General features: G+C 48.2%; 1 protein-coding gene across 1 annotated transcript; it reads right to left on the minus strand.

Annotated features, from left to right (window-relative positions):
* Window positions 1–7,047: 7,047 nt before the first annotated feature.
* Window positions 7,048–10,573, minus strand: LOC123411200 (putative clathrin assembly protein At5g57200). The gene is made up of 11 exons (XM_045104142.1): window positions 10,324–10,573; window positions 10,121–10,206; window positions 9,656–10,039; window positions 9,446–9,562; window positions 9,273–9,338; window positions 9,087–9,167; window positions 8,890–8,970; window positions 8,143–8,331; window positions 7,982–8,057; window positions 7,714–7,832; window positions 7,048–7,618 (listed from the first exon to the last, which is right to left on the minus strand). The coding sequence occupies exons 1-11, from the start codon at window positions 10,499–10,501 to the stop codon at window positions 7,289–7,291; spliced, it is 1,707 nt and encodes a 568-aa protein (XP_044960077.1). The 5' UTR covers window positions 10,502–10,573; the 3' UTR covers window positions 7,048–7,288.
* Between the last annotated feature and the right edge of the window lie 4,031 nt (window positions 10,574–14,604).

A 14,604-nucleotide genomic window follows, 5' to 3' on the forward strand; every position in this document is an offset into this window, starting at 1 on the left:
TGATCTCCATCACCAAAGCATCGGCACGATCTTCTTGTCACCGGCGCCACACCATGATCTCCATCAATGTGTCGCCATCGGGGTTGTCGTGCTACTCATGCTATTACTACTAAAGCTACATCCTAGCAAAATAGTAAACGCATCTGCAAGCACAAACGTTAGTATAAAGACAACCCTATGGCTCCTGCCGGTTGCCGTACCATCGACGTGCAAGTCGATATTATCTATTACAACATGATCATCTCATACATCCAATATATCACATCACATCGTTGGCCATATCACATCACAAGCATACCCTGCAAAAACAAGTTAGACGTCCTCTAATTTTGTTGTTGCATGTTTTACGTGGTGACCACGGGTATCTAGTAGGATCGCATCTTACTTACGCAAACACCACAACGGAGATATATTAGTTGCTATTTAACCTCATCCAAGGACCTCCTCGGTCAAATCCGATTCAACTAAAGTTGGAGAAACCGACACTTGCCAGTCATCTTTGAGCAATGGGGTTACTGGTAGCGATGAAACCAGTCTCTCGTAAGCGTACGAGTAATGTCGGTCCAAGACGCTTCAATCCAACAATACCGCGGAATCAAGAAAAGACTAAGGAGGGCAGCAAAACGCACATCACCGCCCACAAAAACTTTTGTGTTCTACTCGAGAAGACATCTACGCATGAACCTAGCTCATGATGCCACTGTTGGGGAACGTCGCATGGGAAACAAAAAATTTCCTACGCGCACGAAGACCTATCATGGTGATGTCCATCTACGAGAGGGGATGAGTGATCTACGTACCCTTGTAGACCGTACAGCAGAAGCGTTTAGTGAACGCGGTTGATGTAGTGGAACGTCCTCACGTCCCTCGATCCGCCCCGCGAACAATCCCGCGATCAGTCCCACGATCTAGTACCGAACAGACGACACCTCCGCGTTCAGCACACGTACAGCTCGACGATGATCTCGGCCTTCTTGATCCAGCAAGAGAGACGGAGAGGAGAAGAGTTCTCCGGCAGTGTGAGGGCGCTCCGGAGGTTGGTGATGACCTTGTCTCAGCAGGGCTCCGCCCGAGGTCTGCAGAAACGCGATCTAGAGGAAAAACCGTGGAGGTATGTGGTCGGGCTGTCGTGGAAAAGTCGTCTCAAATCAGCCCTAAAACCTCCGTATATATAGGTGGGAGAGAGGGGACCTTGCCTTGGGGCTCAAGGAGCCCCAAGGGGGTCGGCCGAGCCAAGGGGGGAAGGTCTCCCCCCCAAACCGAGTTGGACTTGGTTTGGTGGGTGGGAGTCCTTCCTTCCCTTCCCACCTCTTTTTTTTTTCTTTCTCTTTGATTTTTATTCCAATGCGCATAGGGCCCTTTTGGGCTGTCCCTGGTGCGCCACCCTCAAGGCCTATGGGCTTCCCCGGGGTGGGTTGCCCCCCCCCCCCCCCGGTGAACTCCCGGAACCCATTCGTCATTCCCGGTACATTCCCGGTAACTCCGAAAACCTTCCGGTAATCAAATAAGGTCATCCTATATATCAATCTTCGTTTCCGGACCATTCCGGAAACCCTCGTGACGTCCGTGATCTCATCCGGGACTCCGAACAACATTCGGTAACCAACCATATAACTCAAATACGCATAAAACAACGTCGAACCTTAAGTGTGCAGACCCTGCGGGTTCGAGAACTATGTAAACATGACCCGAGAGACTCCTCGGTCAATATCCAATAGCGGGACCTGGATGCCCATATTGGATTCTACATATTCTACGAAGAACTTATCGTTTGAACCTCAGTGTCAAGGATTCATATAATCCGGTATGTCATTTCCTTTGTCCTTTGGTATGTTACTTGCCCGAGATTCGATCGTTAGTATCCGCATACCTATTTCAATCTCGTTTACCGGCAAGTCTCTTTACTCGTTCCGTAATACAAGATCCCGTAACTTACACTAAGTCACATTGCTTGCAAGGCTTGTGTGTGATGTTGTATTACCGAGTGGGCCCTGAGATACCTCTCCGTCACACGGAGTGACAAATTCGAGTCTTGATCCATACTAACTCAACTAACACCTTCGGAGATACCTGTAGAGCATCTTTATAGTCACCCAGTTACGTTGCGACGTTTGATACACACAAAGTATTCCTCCGGTGTCAGTGAGTTATATGATCTCATGGTCATAGGAACAAGTACTTGACACGCAGTAAACAGTAGCAACAAAATGACACGATCAACATGCTACGTCTATTAGTTTGGGTCTAGTCCATCACGTGATTCTCCTAATGACGTGATCCAGTTATCAAGCAACAACACCTTGTTCATAATCAGAAGACACTGACTATCTTTGATAAACTGGCTAGCCAACTAGAGGCTTGCTAGGGACAGTGTTTTGTCTATGTATCCACACATGTAAATGAGTCTTCATTCAATACAATTATAGCATGGATAATAAACGATTATCTTGATACAGGAATTATAATAATAACTATATTTATTATTGCCTCTAGGACATAATTCCAACAAAAAGTTCGTGCTTTAATTTTTTTAATGCTTCCAAATATTTTTTTCGGGGTTTTCAAAATTGTTCTCTATTTCAAAAATTTGTTCTTAAGATTCAAAAAATATTCGTGCTTTCAAAATTTGTTCCGGGTCCCAAATTTGTTCATGATTTTTAAAAAATTATAGAAACATTGTTCATGATTTCACATAAATATTCGCGAATCTGAAAAGATGTTCACAAAACAATAAACATAAATTTTAACACAAACAATATTTTTTTAAATCATGAACAAATTTGGGATAATTTTTAAAAATCCAAAACATGTCTTGAAAATCCTGAAGATTTTTCTAAAAAGCAAAATCATTTTTTGAATTTGATAAACAATTGTTGAAAATCCCGATTTTTCTTAAAAATCTAGATTTTTTTTTTAGAAAACAGAAACATTTTCCAAATTTTAAGAACATTATTTAAAAACCCTGAACATTTTTTTGAAACCCTGAACATTTTTCTAAAAAGAAAAAATAATTTTCAATGTTAATGGTCAACTGACTTGTGGGCCCAACATGTCAGAAAGGCGTTTAGAAGAGGTTAATAGAACAGTTTTCACACTTGATAGTTTTTTGCCACTGATTAAGATAAAAGTGGTAGTTTTTGACACAAAATCGTACAGCGATAGTTTCTCGACACGTTTCCATGAATTGTGGTAGTTTTTAATTAAGTACTCTTTGGCCTGTTATGCTGGCACCCAATATCTAGTGCTAGGCGAAGCATGCGCCTAATTATGCAATACCTTGGAAAGGATGCATTGCTCCCAGATTTCCAACCGAGCTTTTTTGATAGAAGTGAAGGTTTTGATCAGTACTAGCAAAAGAGTCTATACGTTGCAACGGGAGAGAAAATAATACACACTCTTAACCCAATAACCATGACTCAAGACCTTAGTAGGCCCATGTTTTTCAGTTCCACATGGCATCACATTTGTGTCGTCGATAGTAGCCTCAATGCTCACACAATAAAAACGCGTTTGATTGTGGTCAGTCGTAAGATCTCTTTTTTTTTCTCTCTCTCTGAGAAAAACATACAATATGTTCAGTATGCTTAGTTACAGAGGGAGTATACACCAACTTGATGCATATTTAATGAACAAATCAAGAAATAAAAGCATGAAAGAATATTGAGTACAAGTATTCCAAACAATTTAAATCCATGTCTTGTGAACTTATATTATTAATGAACATATAATAAATAAACATGGATATGATCTTACTTGATGTTTCAAGTTGCATGGTCTGTGTTCTCCTCGGTGATGTCACACAAAAATTTGCATTATGATGAAAATGACAAAGTATGTTTTGTTAATTAATGATACCATATGCATAAAAGCATTATTTTTATCTTGCTGATATATGTGTTTGCATTTATAATCCAAGTGAAGTCTTAATTCGGTTGCAAACATATTAGGCGGCTCCATCAAAAACAATCAATTTGTAAGTACATGCATACCAAATGTTCAAGTTTGCGTATCAACTTCGATATTCTTACAAAAATCATTAGCAAAACAGTTTATATATATGAAAAATCAAAGCTAAGCCATTTGTTTACGTAAAGCTTGTATAAACAACATTATAATATTTTTATACATTAGAAACTTTTTTGTGTGTGTGACATCAGAAACATTATTTAGTTTTGATGTCAACACCCAACAGACCCATGCATACATGCATGCACATCCTTGCCATTGCAGAACTTACAATCGAGCACCAAACCACATCAAACCAAAACTTGGACATCCAAATTAGCTCTCAGCAGCATCAACTTGTTGAACTACCCTACCTATATATGTACGCAAACGCACATCCAGGTCCAAGGAACTACTCTGCCAAGCCTAGCTAAAATCAGGAATTAGATCAGGACGGGAGCGGAAGAGCAGAGGTGGATCTGCTAGTGGTGGTAGCAGAGGAGGGCGACGACGCATAGGCGGATGATGTAGAGCATGGCCTTGTGCTCCCTCAGCATCCTGCTCGGCCCTCCTGATCCTGACCCGGATCCTCTTCCTCCCCGGTGCTTGCTGCCGCCATTGCTCTTCACCTTGTACTCCATCTCGAGTTAGAACGAGCGCAGGGTACGTGATTGAGCTCGCTAGGCTCTGCACTTGCACTGCTACAAGATGTGGATCTACCTCTGCTCATCTGCTGTGTGGCTGTGGGCTTGTGGCCAAATGCCCAGCGTTTGTATGCTTATATAGCATGGAAATGGCCAGTTGGGAGAGAGGGGCGGGCATGCTTTGCCTACTTGCACACTCGATCCCCTCTAAGCGGCGGCTGCCGCGGCCCGGGCTAGCGAGGCGCTGCAGCTCCCCGTGCTCGGTCCCGAGCGGGACGACCTAGCATGCGCAGGCCATGGCGGCTCCGGCGAGCAGGAACTGGAGAGGTCGGCTGAGTCCTGTGACACAGAGAGGAGGAGAGGCCGGCTGAGGGCTGGGGCGGCCGATGCGGGAGGCTGTGGCTGGCCTGGCGCGGCTGGTCCACGCGGGGATTGGGCGAGGCGCTCGACCTGGATCCCGATCCAGGAGCGAGGCGAGGCGAACGCCGTGCTCGGCTGACCCGATCCAGAACGGAGCGACGAGGACTGGCAGTAGGGATCCGCGACGGAAGGAGACTGGCGGCGGGCGGAGCATGGGCGGCGGCAGCTGCTGCGCGGTGCGGCGGGGCACCTCAGGCACGGGAGGTCGAGCTGAGGCTGCTCGCTCCGATGGGGAGGCAGGGAGGCGCAACTTCGATGGGTTATTTTTTTTTCTCTTGCACGTACCGAATCGTTGACTTACTTGGGGATTGCGGGTTAATTAGCTAAATCAACAGGGGCTTTTTTGTAAAAGTCACACGACGGACGACAGAAACAGTCGACGCTTTAATATTAGGGAGAGATATCATGTCATCCAACTCCGTTGCCACGACCATGACTTATCTTTCGGGAGGAAGATGATGAATGTTTTCTGGGGAAACCGAAAGATGTCATACATGGTAACAGTGAAGTATGTTTACCTTTAGAATAATCTTGATACCTATCAAGTTATTGCTTGAGTCTAAGCGGGTTAATTAGTCTGTTTGCTGTTTGATCCATGTATTTATTTTGTTAGACTTTGTTGAACTTTTTTTTAGAAAAGGAGGATGACCCCCGGCCTCTGCATCTGGGATATGCATGCGGTCATATTATTGATTATTCTTGAGGACCTTACAAAGCATTACAATAATATGCATGAATCCGCCATCTTGACAACATCTACCGCTAGTCCTATCCATATGATGAAGGGATGCAAGCTGGATCAAATAACCAGACATCTCACTTAAGACTAACATCTAAAGCCGGAGACCCTGACCGAGCCACATACCGGGTCCGGGACACAAACCGGTCCGACGCACTCACATGTGTCGTCGCCGCCATCTTCCACTGATCCATCTTCAGATAAGATTGAGGTACCAGCCTTGGCAGGTGCCTCCGCCATCGACGCCATCATGACGCCAAACGACGACCTCCACCTACGCGAGTCCATCTCCAAGCAACGGACGGAGATCCATGCAAGGATAGGGCCGCACCACCGCCGTCGCCCACCACCCCACAAGCCCCACCCAGCCCCAAGGTTTCCAAAGCGGCGCCTTCAACAACGGAACGGCGCCGTGAACGCCGCCGCCGCCCAACAAAGTTAACGCTTTCGCCTGGGAGACCTAGGGGAAGGGGAAGTGAGGGGACCAGTCCATACCGACGCCTCCAAAGAAGGGAACCACGACCTCAGGCGTCGCCGTCGACGCGGCCGACCATGGCCGACCAGGGATTTCGTCCGAACTAGATCCCCGCCACCAGCAGCGCCTCCTGTACAAAACCGACGACCCAAGGAAGCGCGGCCCGACCAGGCTGGCCCGCACGCCGAACAGGGGAGGAGGGGAAGCGCCAGCTCACGCGCACCGGCCACCGCAAAAGCCGCCGCCGGACGCCAACGACCACCGGATCCCGCCGCCTGCGCGGCCGAGACGCCAGATCCACCGCCCGGTTGCTAGCCTGTCGTGCCTCGCCAATGGAGCCGCCGCTCCAGATCCAGGGCTCCCCACACATAGGCAGGGCAGCCTAGGCCCCGCCATCACCATCCTTGGCGCCCCGGGCTTGCCCGGCGGCTGCCTCAGACGGCGGCGAGGAAGGGAGGGGGAGGGAGGGGCGGCTAGGGTTGGGAGGGAGGGAGGGAGACGTGCTAGGTTAGACTTTGTTGAATAATATAATAAAGATGAATGTAAAGATGGATGTGTGCATCACTCGATGCAGAGGCCGGGGTTTATCTTCCTGAGAGGAAAAAAAGTCTGTTCGCTGATCAGCTACTGCATTTGCATGTGTCTAGCGGCTGGACTGCCTGCCATGTACGAGCATAGGTAGGATTCGCATAAAATCACACAAAACAGAAGTAAAGAACTTTGCATACAAATCATAGTTCATGAGTGCATGAACTATATATCAAGTACTAAAAGCGTGAGCAAATATAAATGCTCTGGTATTTTTTGAGGTTATTATATGCCCCACGTATGTAATATCTCCCTGTCGATGACAGCGATGTTGAATGCAGAATTTGAAAACAGCGCTGCTGATGTACTGATGTTTATATGTACTAGTACTAATGTTGTTTGTCAGAGGAAAAAGAAGATACGTAGGATTCATGGCGCACAGCCAGAATGATGCTAGTCAATCATCATGTACTGTATCAATTAAAACCAGAGCTACCGGATGCTGCTACTTCTTCTACACAAAACAAATATACATATTCAGATCAAGCTGCCGCTCCCATGGCCATGGAAGGGGGTGCCCTGCCCCTGCCCCTGGGGTAACATAGGAGAGCAGGCGTCACCGAACGGATTGGCCTGAGACCCAGAAGCACCGGCACCACCATGCTGAAACGGCAGCGGCATCCCAAACATCTCCTGCTGCTGCTGCGCCATCATCGACATCTGCACGTCGGTCGGCGGCGCGACGCTTGTCGACGCGGCGAACGGGTCACCGGCAGCGTCCCCGTACGTCGCCTGCTGCTGCTGCTGCTGCCTCCTCGCCGCGTCCTCGTATAGGCTGTCCAGCAGCAGGCCGTCGAAGCCCCCCGCCTGCAACAAAGCATCGTCAGTGGCAATGCAGGTGAGGACAGAGTCACATGCATCAATGGATGGAAATGCTACTCGGGGTTCTGCTCTTTGCGCACCAGTTTCATCTCTGCCGATCGGTTGCTGATGTCGGTCCGTGCCGCGACCAGGGCCAGCTCCCAGCCCGAAGATCCAGCCATGTCGACAGCAGCAGACGCAGACGCGCTGCTGCTACCACCTGATCGACGGAGGAATTAATGGAGCAGAGTCAGTCAGTGGTTTGCTGGACTGAATCCGTGAGGAGACGAGCAGGGAGGAGCTGGGAAGCGTAGCAAGAAGATCAGAACCCAGCTGCACCTGCAATGCTGCATGGAACATGTTTGTTACCTGGTGCTACAATGGCCAGTGCCAGTGCGTTGCTCTCCTCTAGCTCTGCTGCTGCAGAGCTCACCTCATGTAAACCCTGCACACACACACCGGCATCAGCAACCGATATGTTAACATCAATGCAATATACTGTAATGCACTGACGGACATTGGCAGCTTACCAGTAAATCGAACTCGGCGGTGGTGGTGGTAGGTTGAGGTTCATCGTTGAGCTCAGCTGCAGGATGGGGTTCCTCTTCAGTCTCCGGCAGCGGTTCCTCCTCTGCAGGTTCTTCCGTTGTGGCCTCGCGGGGCCGTTCAGGTGGTGGTTGCTCTTCTTGATCTGCAGTAAGATCTAGTTGCCGATATTCCTGCCAATTTGATTCCAAAGCCAATCTCGTTACTTGAAAAAAAAAAAGAGCCAGTGAATTTCACCGGAATTCCTGAATTTTATGTGATTTCAGTCGATGGGTCCCAACATATTTACGTTTCAGTAAAAGAAAAACCAGGACGCATGCTTCCAGTTTCAAACACACTGCAAACTCTGGCCAAGTACTGGTTGAATATTAGTCAAGTTCAAACGACAATGTCAGCCCTTTGGCAAATTGAGAACTGAATTCAGTGACATTTTATCAGTTTCAGCGGTAACTGAAACTGAGAACCCTTTTTAGCTCATAAGCACTTTTGAGATCAGAGAAAAATCTATTGAAATAACTGCTCTGGGAGCTTCTCAGATGACTCACGATAGTCATATTTGCAACGGGACATTTTTCAAAAATCTATTGGACATTTCTTATGCTTTTTATTATTATTATTTTTTTAGAAAAGGAGGCTCGCCTCCGGCCTCTGCATCAGAGCGATGCATACGGCCCCTTTATGAAAAGTTTAAGCAAAAAAATCCGCAGTTCCAAACAGGCTTAATGACTCACAATGGTCTTGTTTGCAACGTGACCAGCTCTGGGAGCTTCTCTGATGTACTCTTCCATCGTCGCAAGAAACGACGCCGGTGGCTGAAGAAAACACAGAGAAAACGAAATCATTTTAGCATAATAAAGATAAAACACACTCCTGAAGGAGTACTTCCTTGAACTGATGTGAAACAAATGAAGCGAGTGTAGGTATCTGCCTCTCTGAGAACTGGAAACTGGAAGTTCCTGGCGAGTTCCAAACCCCTGCAGAGCTCGTAGAATTCAGAGAGGCTCTTCGCCTGGCATTCCAAGCACCATTACTCGTTAGCTTCAATTCGCACAAACAGTTAATTCCACATGGGAGAATGCAGAAGCAACGCCCGTCTCATAATAAGTACACGTACCAGAGTTCCTGTCCTTCTGTAGATGTCCTGGGCTTTGATCGCATCGAGCTTGCTCATGTCGAAGAACTGCACGAGGCCAGATAGATAGAAACCTCCATCCGGTCAGAGGCAGAGCTCAACGATGAACCAGTAGAAGACGAGAAAAATTCAGAAACCACAGGAAAACAACGCACCACATCCACGAGGTTGATGATGCCATCGTTCACCGCGCAGTAGATCTTGAAGCTCTCCTTCAGCACCAGGGCTAAGGCGTACTGTATGAGGTAGTTCCCGAACGCCGCTCCCTCAGGCTGCAGCGGAATTTGGGCACGAATGCTTGCAGAAAACTGTCTGTGCAAAATGTGCAGTAGTGTAACACGACGATGAAGTGAACCGAACTTCACCTGGCAGCCGACGAGCCGGAAGAGCAGCTGCTGCAGCGCGGGCAGCTGCTCCAGGAGGTCGTCCTTGCCCAGCCTCCTCGTCCTGCTCTGCGTCTTGGTGTGAGGCGTCTGCCCCTCCGCTGCCGGCGCCGGAGCTCTGAGGCGCTCCGCCTCCACGTCGTAGCGCAGCACCGCGAAGCACTCGAGCCGCTCCTCGAGGAAGAGCGCGTAGGTGCGCACCCACGCGGAGCAGTCCCAAGCCAGGTGGCCCGAGTCGTCCTTGAAGTTGGACATCTGCAGCGCGTGGCCCCTGCGCCGCCCGTGGCTCAGCAGCTCCTCCCTGAACGCGCCGCCGTCGCCCTCCCGAAGCGCCCTGTGGATCACCACCAGCGCCTTCAGAGCTACCTGCGCGCGCACGATCCATCCATCAATGTATTCTCAAGATTGTCAATGGCGACGGCGTCCACGACGTGCATGCGTACGTACCACCCAGTTGCTGGTGTTGGAGAGGCGCCTGGCGAGCGCGTGGACGCAGTGGGAGACCTCGGTGCGCGACCGGGCGCCTACGATCTCTGCAACCAAGACGACGGCGACACCCGCGGCAGCGGCGGCGCAGGTGACTGGTCAGAACTCAGAAGAACATACGGGCGGCGCGGGTGCGCGGGGAACGAGAGGAGAAGTGATCTCACTGGCGAGGTGTCGGTCCTTGGGCGGGCGCTCGACGTGGCTGGTGGCCTTGACAACGGCGACGTCGAGATCCTTGAGGTGGTCGTGGCCGCTGTTGACCTTGGCGAGGCTGACGGTGGTGGAGTCCTTGATGGCGCCGCACGCCTTGCGCCAGCTCTTCTGCATCGAAGCCGGGCCCATCCCGCTGCCGATGCGCGGCCTGGCGGAGGACGAAGGTACGTATCCGCAGGCCGCGGCTGGCCGGCGGCGAGCGGCGAGCCGGCTTGCTTGGTCCGATGTCCAATCCCCGGGCGTCGCTCCCTTTGGTCGTGCTCGTAGGAGTTTGTCGTGGCGAGTCGTGCTAGCGCACTCGCGGTCGCGGGAGGACGGATTTTATTAAAAATTTCGAAATGGGCCTAGCCCATCCTAGCAGTTTTGTGGGCGGGTATTACTCTGGCCTCCGTCGCGCACGGGAGCTATGTCTCGCTCGTCTCTCGCGCGGCGCTACTGGGCTGGCCCTGTAATGTAGCTGCAGTGCGGTTTTTTTCTGGGTTTTTATCCTTTCGACTGTTTCCAGCGGTTTTCTTCGGCCTTCGTAGGTTATACTCCCTCCGTCCGGAAATACTTGTCCTAAAAATGAATATAATGAATATATCTATAACTAAAATAAATCTAGATACATTCATTTTTAGAACAAGTATTTTCGGACGGAGGTAGTATTCATTTTTATATTTTATTTTTTATTTTTTATTTTTTCTTGGTTTCCATCGTTTTACATCGTATTTCATTTTCCTTTCTTTCCCTAATAATAAAGCGTGTAGTGGTCGTTTTATAGAAAACCCCTTAGAGTTTTCCGAAATCAGCCCGCAGTCCGGATTTAAGTGAGAAAACACATCGTTTTTTGTAATTTTACTGTAAACCACCTGTGTTTTTCCGAAATAAACCCACAGTACATACATAAGGGAGAGAACGAATGTTTTTTGCAGTTTTACAGTGGAGAAGGAACTCACGAAAGAGACAGTCACGGTTACGCACACAGTTGTCATATTTTAATTAAGTTAACTTCAAGTTATCTAGAACCAGTGTTAAACAAAGTATCCACGTTGCCACATAACCGCGGGCACGGCTTTCCGAAAAGATTTAACCCTGCAGGGGTGCTCCAACTAGTCCATCACAAATTTCCACTAGCCGCATAGAAATCCTCAATCACGAAGCTCCCGATCTCGTCGGATTCCCTAGTGGAAAACCTCAACTCTGAGATTACCCAAAGCGTCACCGGAATCCCGATGCACAAGATATTTCGTCAAAGGTAAAACTAATCCAGCAAGGCCGCCCGACGTGTCGACGATCCCGATACGAGTCGCGTACCTCGTTCTCAGGACACGACGGATGGAAAAGCCTACAGGTGCCAAACCTCGAGTTGCCCCGTGGTGGCCCCGCAGTCTGTCCTTTTTGGACCAACACTCATGAGGAGCACTCGCCCGGGGTTGATTAAATTAGTCCGCGGGTGTCGGCGGGTCCCTATGCAATTTTATTGGGTGATTAGGCAAATATAGTACCAAAGTTGGGTCTTGCCAGACCAGTCTTAATCTAAAACGAATTATCAAGGGGATCCCCATAAAAACCCCGATCGTGTTAGGAGCGCTCATTTATGGAACATAACACCGGTAGCCGGAAACTAAGGGGGCAAAGGTGGAACAAAACACCAGGCTAGAAAGGCCGAGCCTTCCACCTTTTACCAAGTATATAGGTGCATAAAATTAAATAACATTTAATATGGTGATATAACAAGGAACCCATGCTTTCACATGGTAGCATCTGCACCTGCAACTAGCAACGCTATCAACAGGGTTAAGCAAGCAGTAGCATAGCCAATCAGTGGTTTGCTAGGTTGAACAGGTTGAGGGTTTCATGGCAGGATTGAGAGGCTGGTATTTAACATGTGGTAGGCAACGAGACATAAACGATAGCATCGAAATAACCAGCATGGCAATGATAGTAATGGTATCTAGGGAAATGATCATCTTGCCTGAGATCCCGCTTGGAAGAAGAATGCCTCCGTGAAGCAGACGAACCGACGTAGTCGAACGGGTCCTCACATCCGACACGCTTGCGAAACTCTATCGAGACGGGGAAAACCGGGAACAAGCATCAACACACGATATACACCACACGATGCAAGACACACATGAAGCATGAACGGTCTAATGCACGACATGACAATCACAACAATCAAACACTACACATTAAGTGAAGCTCGATATGCAACGAGTTGTATATCGACGAAGCTCCACATTTAATTATTTAGTTCATTCCCGATTAGATATACGGCAATATTAAATGTGGTTAAACATGGCAAGAGGTGAAGCGCAAATTAAACTACCTATCTAGACATTTTAAATGAGGTCGGAAACGACATATAGCATCTCCGAGACGGCCTCACATGTTAATTTACAAATCTGACCAGATCGGAAATAACACCTTTAATTAGTTGTTAAACAGCAACACAAATAGGTTCACGTGATTCTACGCGTCATTTCAAGCAAACTACACATATAGATCATCTCCAACGGAGCTACGGATCAAAAGATACAAGCAGCGCAAGATATGATGGCATGAATGCAATATGTGTGCAACGGCGGTCACGAGCACTTCTAAACATACAAACAGCAAGAGAAAATGAAACTACATGAGATTCTAAGCAAGTTTCATGTAGGACACGATCAAATCGGAGCTACGGTTCAAAAACTACGAGCAAAACAAGAAATGACTACAATCTGCCAAAATCAGCCACATAGCATTTTCTACACCCCACAACTACGGGCTACACAACTCCGATAAACTCAAGCAAGGCATGGCACGAAAGAGGGCAAGACGCACTACTACAAACAACTAACAACAACTAGCATGGCAGCAAGGAGCACTAGGAAAATAAGACACAAAATGGCATCCCACTCACTATTTCAGACTTAGTGAAAATTACACCTCATGAAAGTGCAGTTTTCGATCTGAAGCAGTATTGACAGCAGCAAAACCTATAGCTACAGGACTCCAAATGGCATGAAAATTTACAGCATGCTAGAGAAACACAAGGGGTACAACTAACTCCATTGGACCAACCTCAAAAGAGCTACAGATCACAAGATGTAAGCAAGACAAGACAACAACAAAATATAATAGATTCCAGATTAAGAAATATTTCAGCTCCTCTAAAACAGCACTATTTCTAGCAACTTGAGAGCAATAAAAACACACCTAAACATGCATTTCTATTGCAACTAAAAATACCAGGGGCTAGACTAAACATCAAAGAAGAACTCCCTAGTTGACAACTAATTCAAACGAGGCACGGAATAAATCCTACGAATTAAATAAAAGGGCAACATAGCAAAATATATCGCGAACTAACTTGCTCTAATGCTAAAACTAATTGCGTAGAAAAATCCATGCCCCGGAAACATATAAAATATGTGGGGTTTGCAACACAAAATAATGCCACACGAAAATATGAGATAATAACCTATACACGGGAAAATAAACTTCCGGCGAATCCTACACGCAAAAAATACAAATGACCGCTCTAAAATACATGGAAAATAGTTCCCTAGAGCATGAACATTTCTACTACGGAGTTCGGGCAACCCGGACTCGCACGAGGAAAATAACTACGGGCAAAACAATATAAACATCACACATTTCTAGGCATTCGGCATGCAAAACTACATCAAACAACTATGCAAGTTGGAAATTTGAAATCTATGCGGAATTCTACACGAGATACATATCTAAAATATCGCGATCCAACATACGGTTTAAAAGTTACGGGCGTTTGAATATACATCTAATTTCTGAAATTTATTAATTGCTAAAATTCCTACATGGGCCAAACTATTATAATGCTACAAGGGGGGAAAGGAGTGCTACCTCGGTCGGGCCGAAGGCCCTGGGCCGAAGGAGGCCGAAGGGGCGAATCGGCCTGGGCCTGGCGGTGAGGCAGGCGAGGCCTCGGGCGGCTAGCTGCTGTTGGGCCTCGTGGGGCGCGTGGCCCACCGCGAAGGCGAAGCCCAACTCAAGCGAGAGCGCTCGCCACTTGGCTCGATCACGAGCGCTTCACGACGGCGGCGCAGGCTCACCTGGCAACCAGCAACGACACCCGGCGGCTGGCGGGATCAGGCCGAGGGGCTCGATCCCGGCCAGATCCAAGGGATGGCGGGGCACCCAGCAGCCGGCGGTGGCTCTCCATGGCGGCGGCTCGGCGGGCTGGATTTGGCGGCCGCAGGGAAGCTGCGCGGGGCTGGCCGAGC

This window comes from Hordeum vulgare, chromosome 7H (assembly GCF_904849725.1).
Source record: "Hordeum vulgare subsp. vulgare chromosome 7H, MorexV3_pseudomolecules_assembly, whole genome shotgun sequence".
NCBI classification, from domain to species: Eukaryota; Viridiplantae; Streptophyta; class Magnoliopsida; order Poales; family Poaceae; genus Hordeum; species Hordeum vulgare.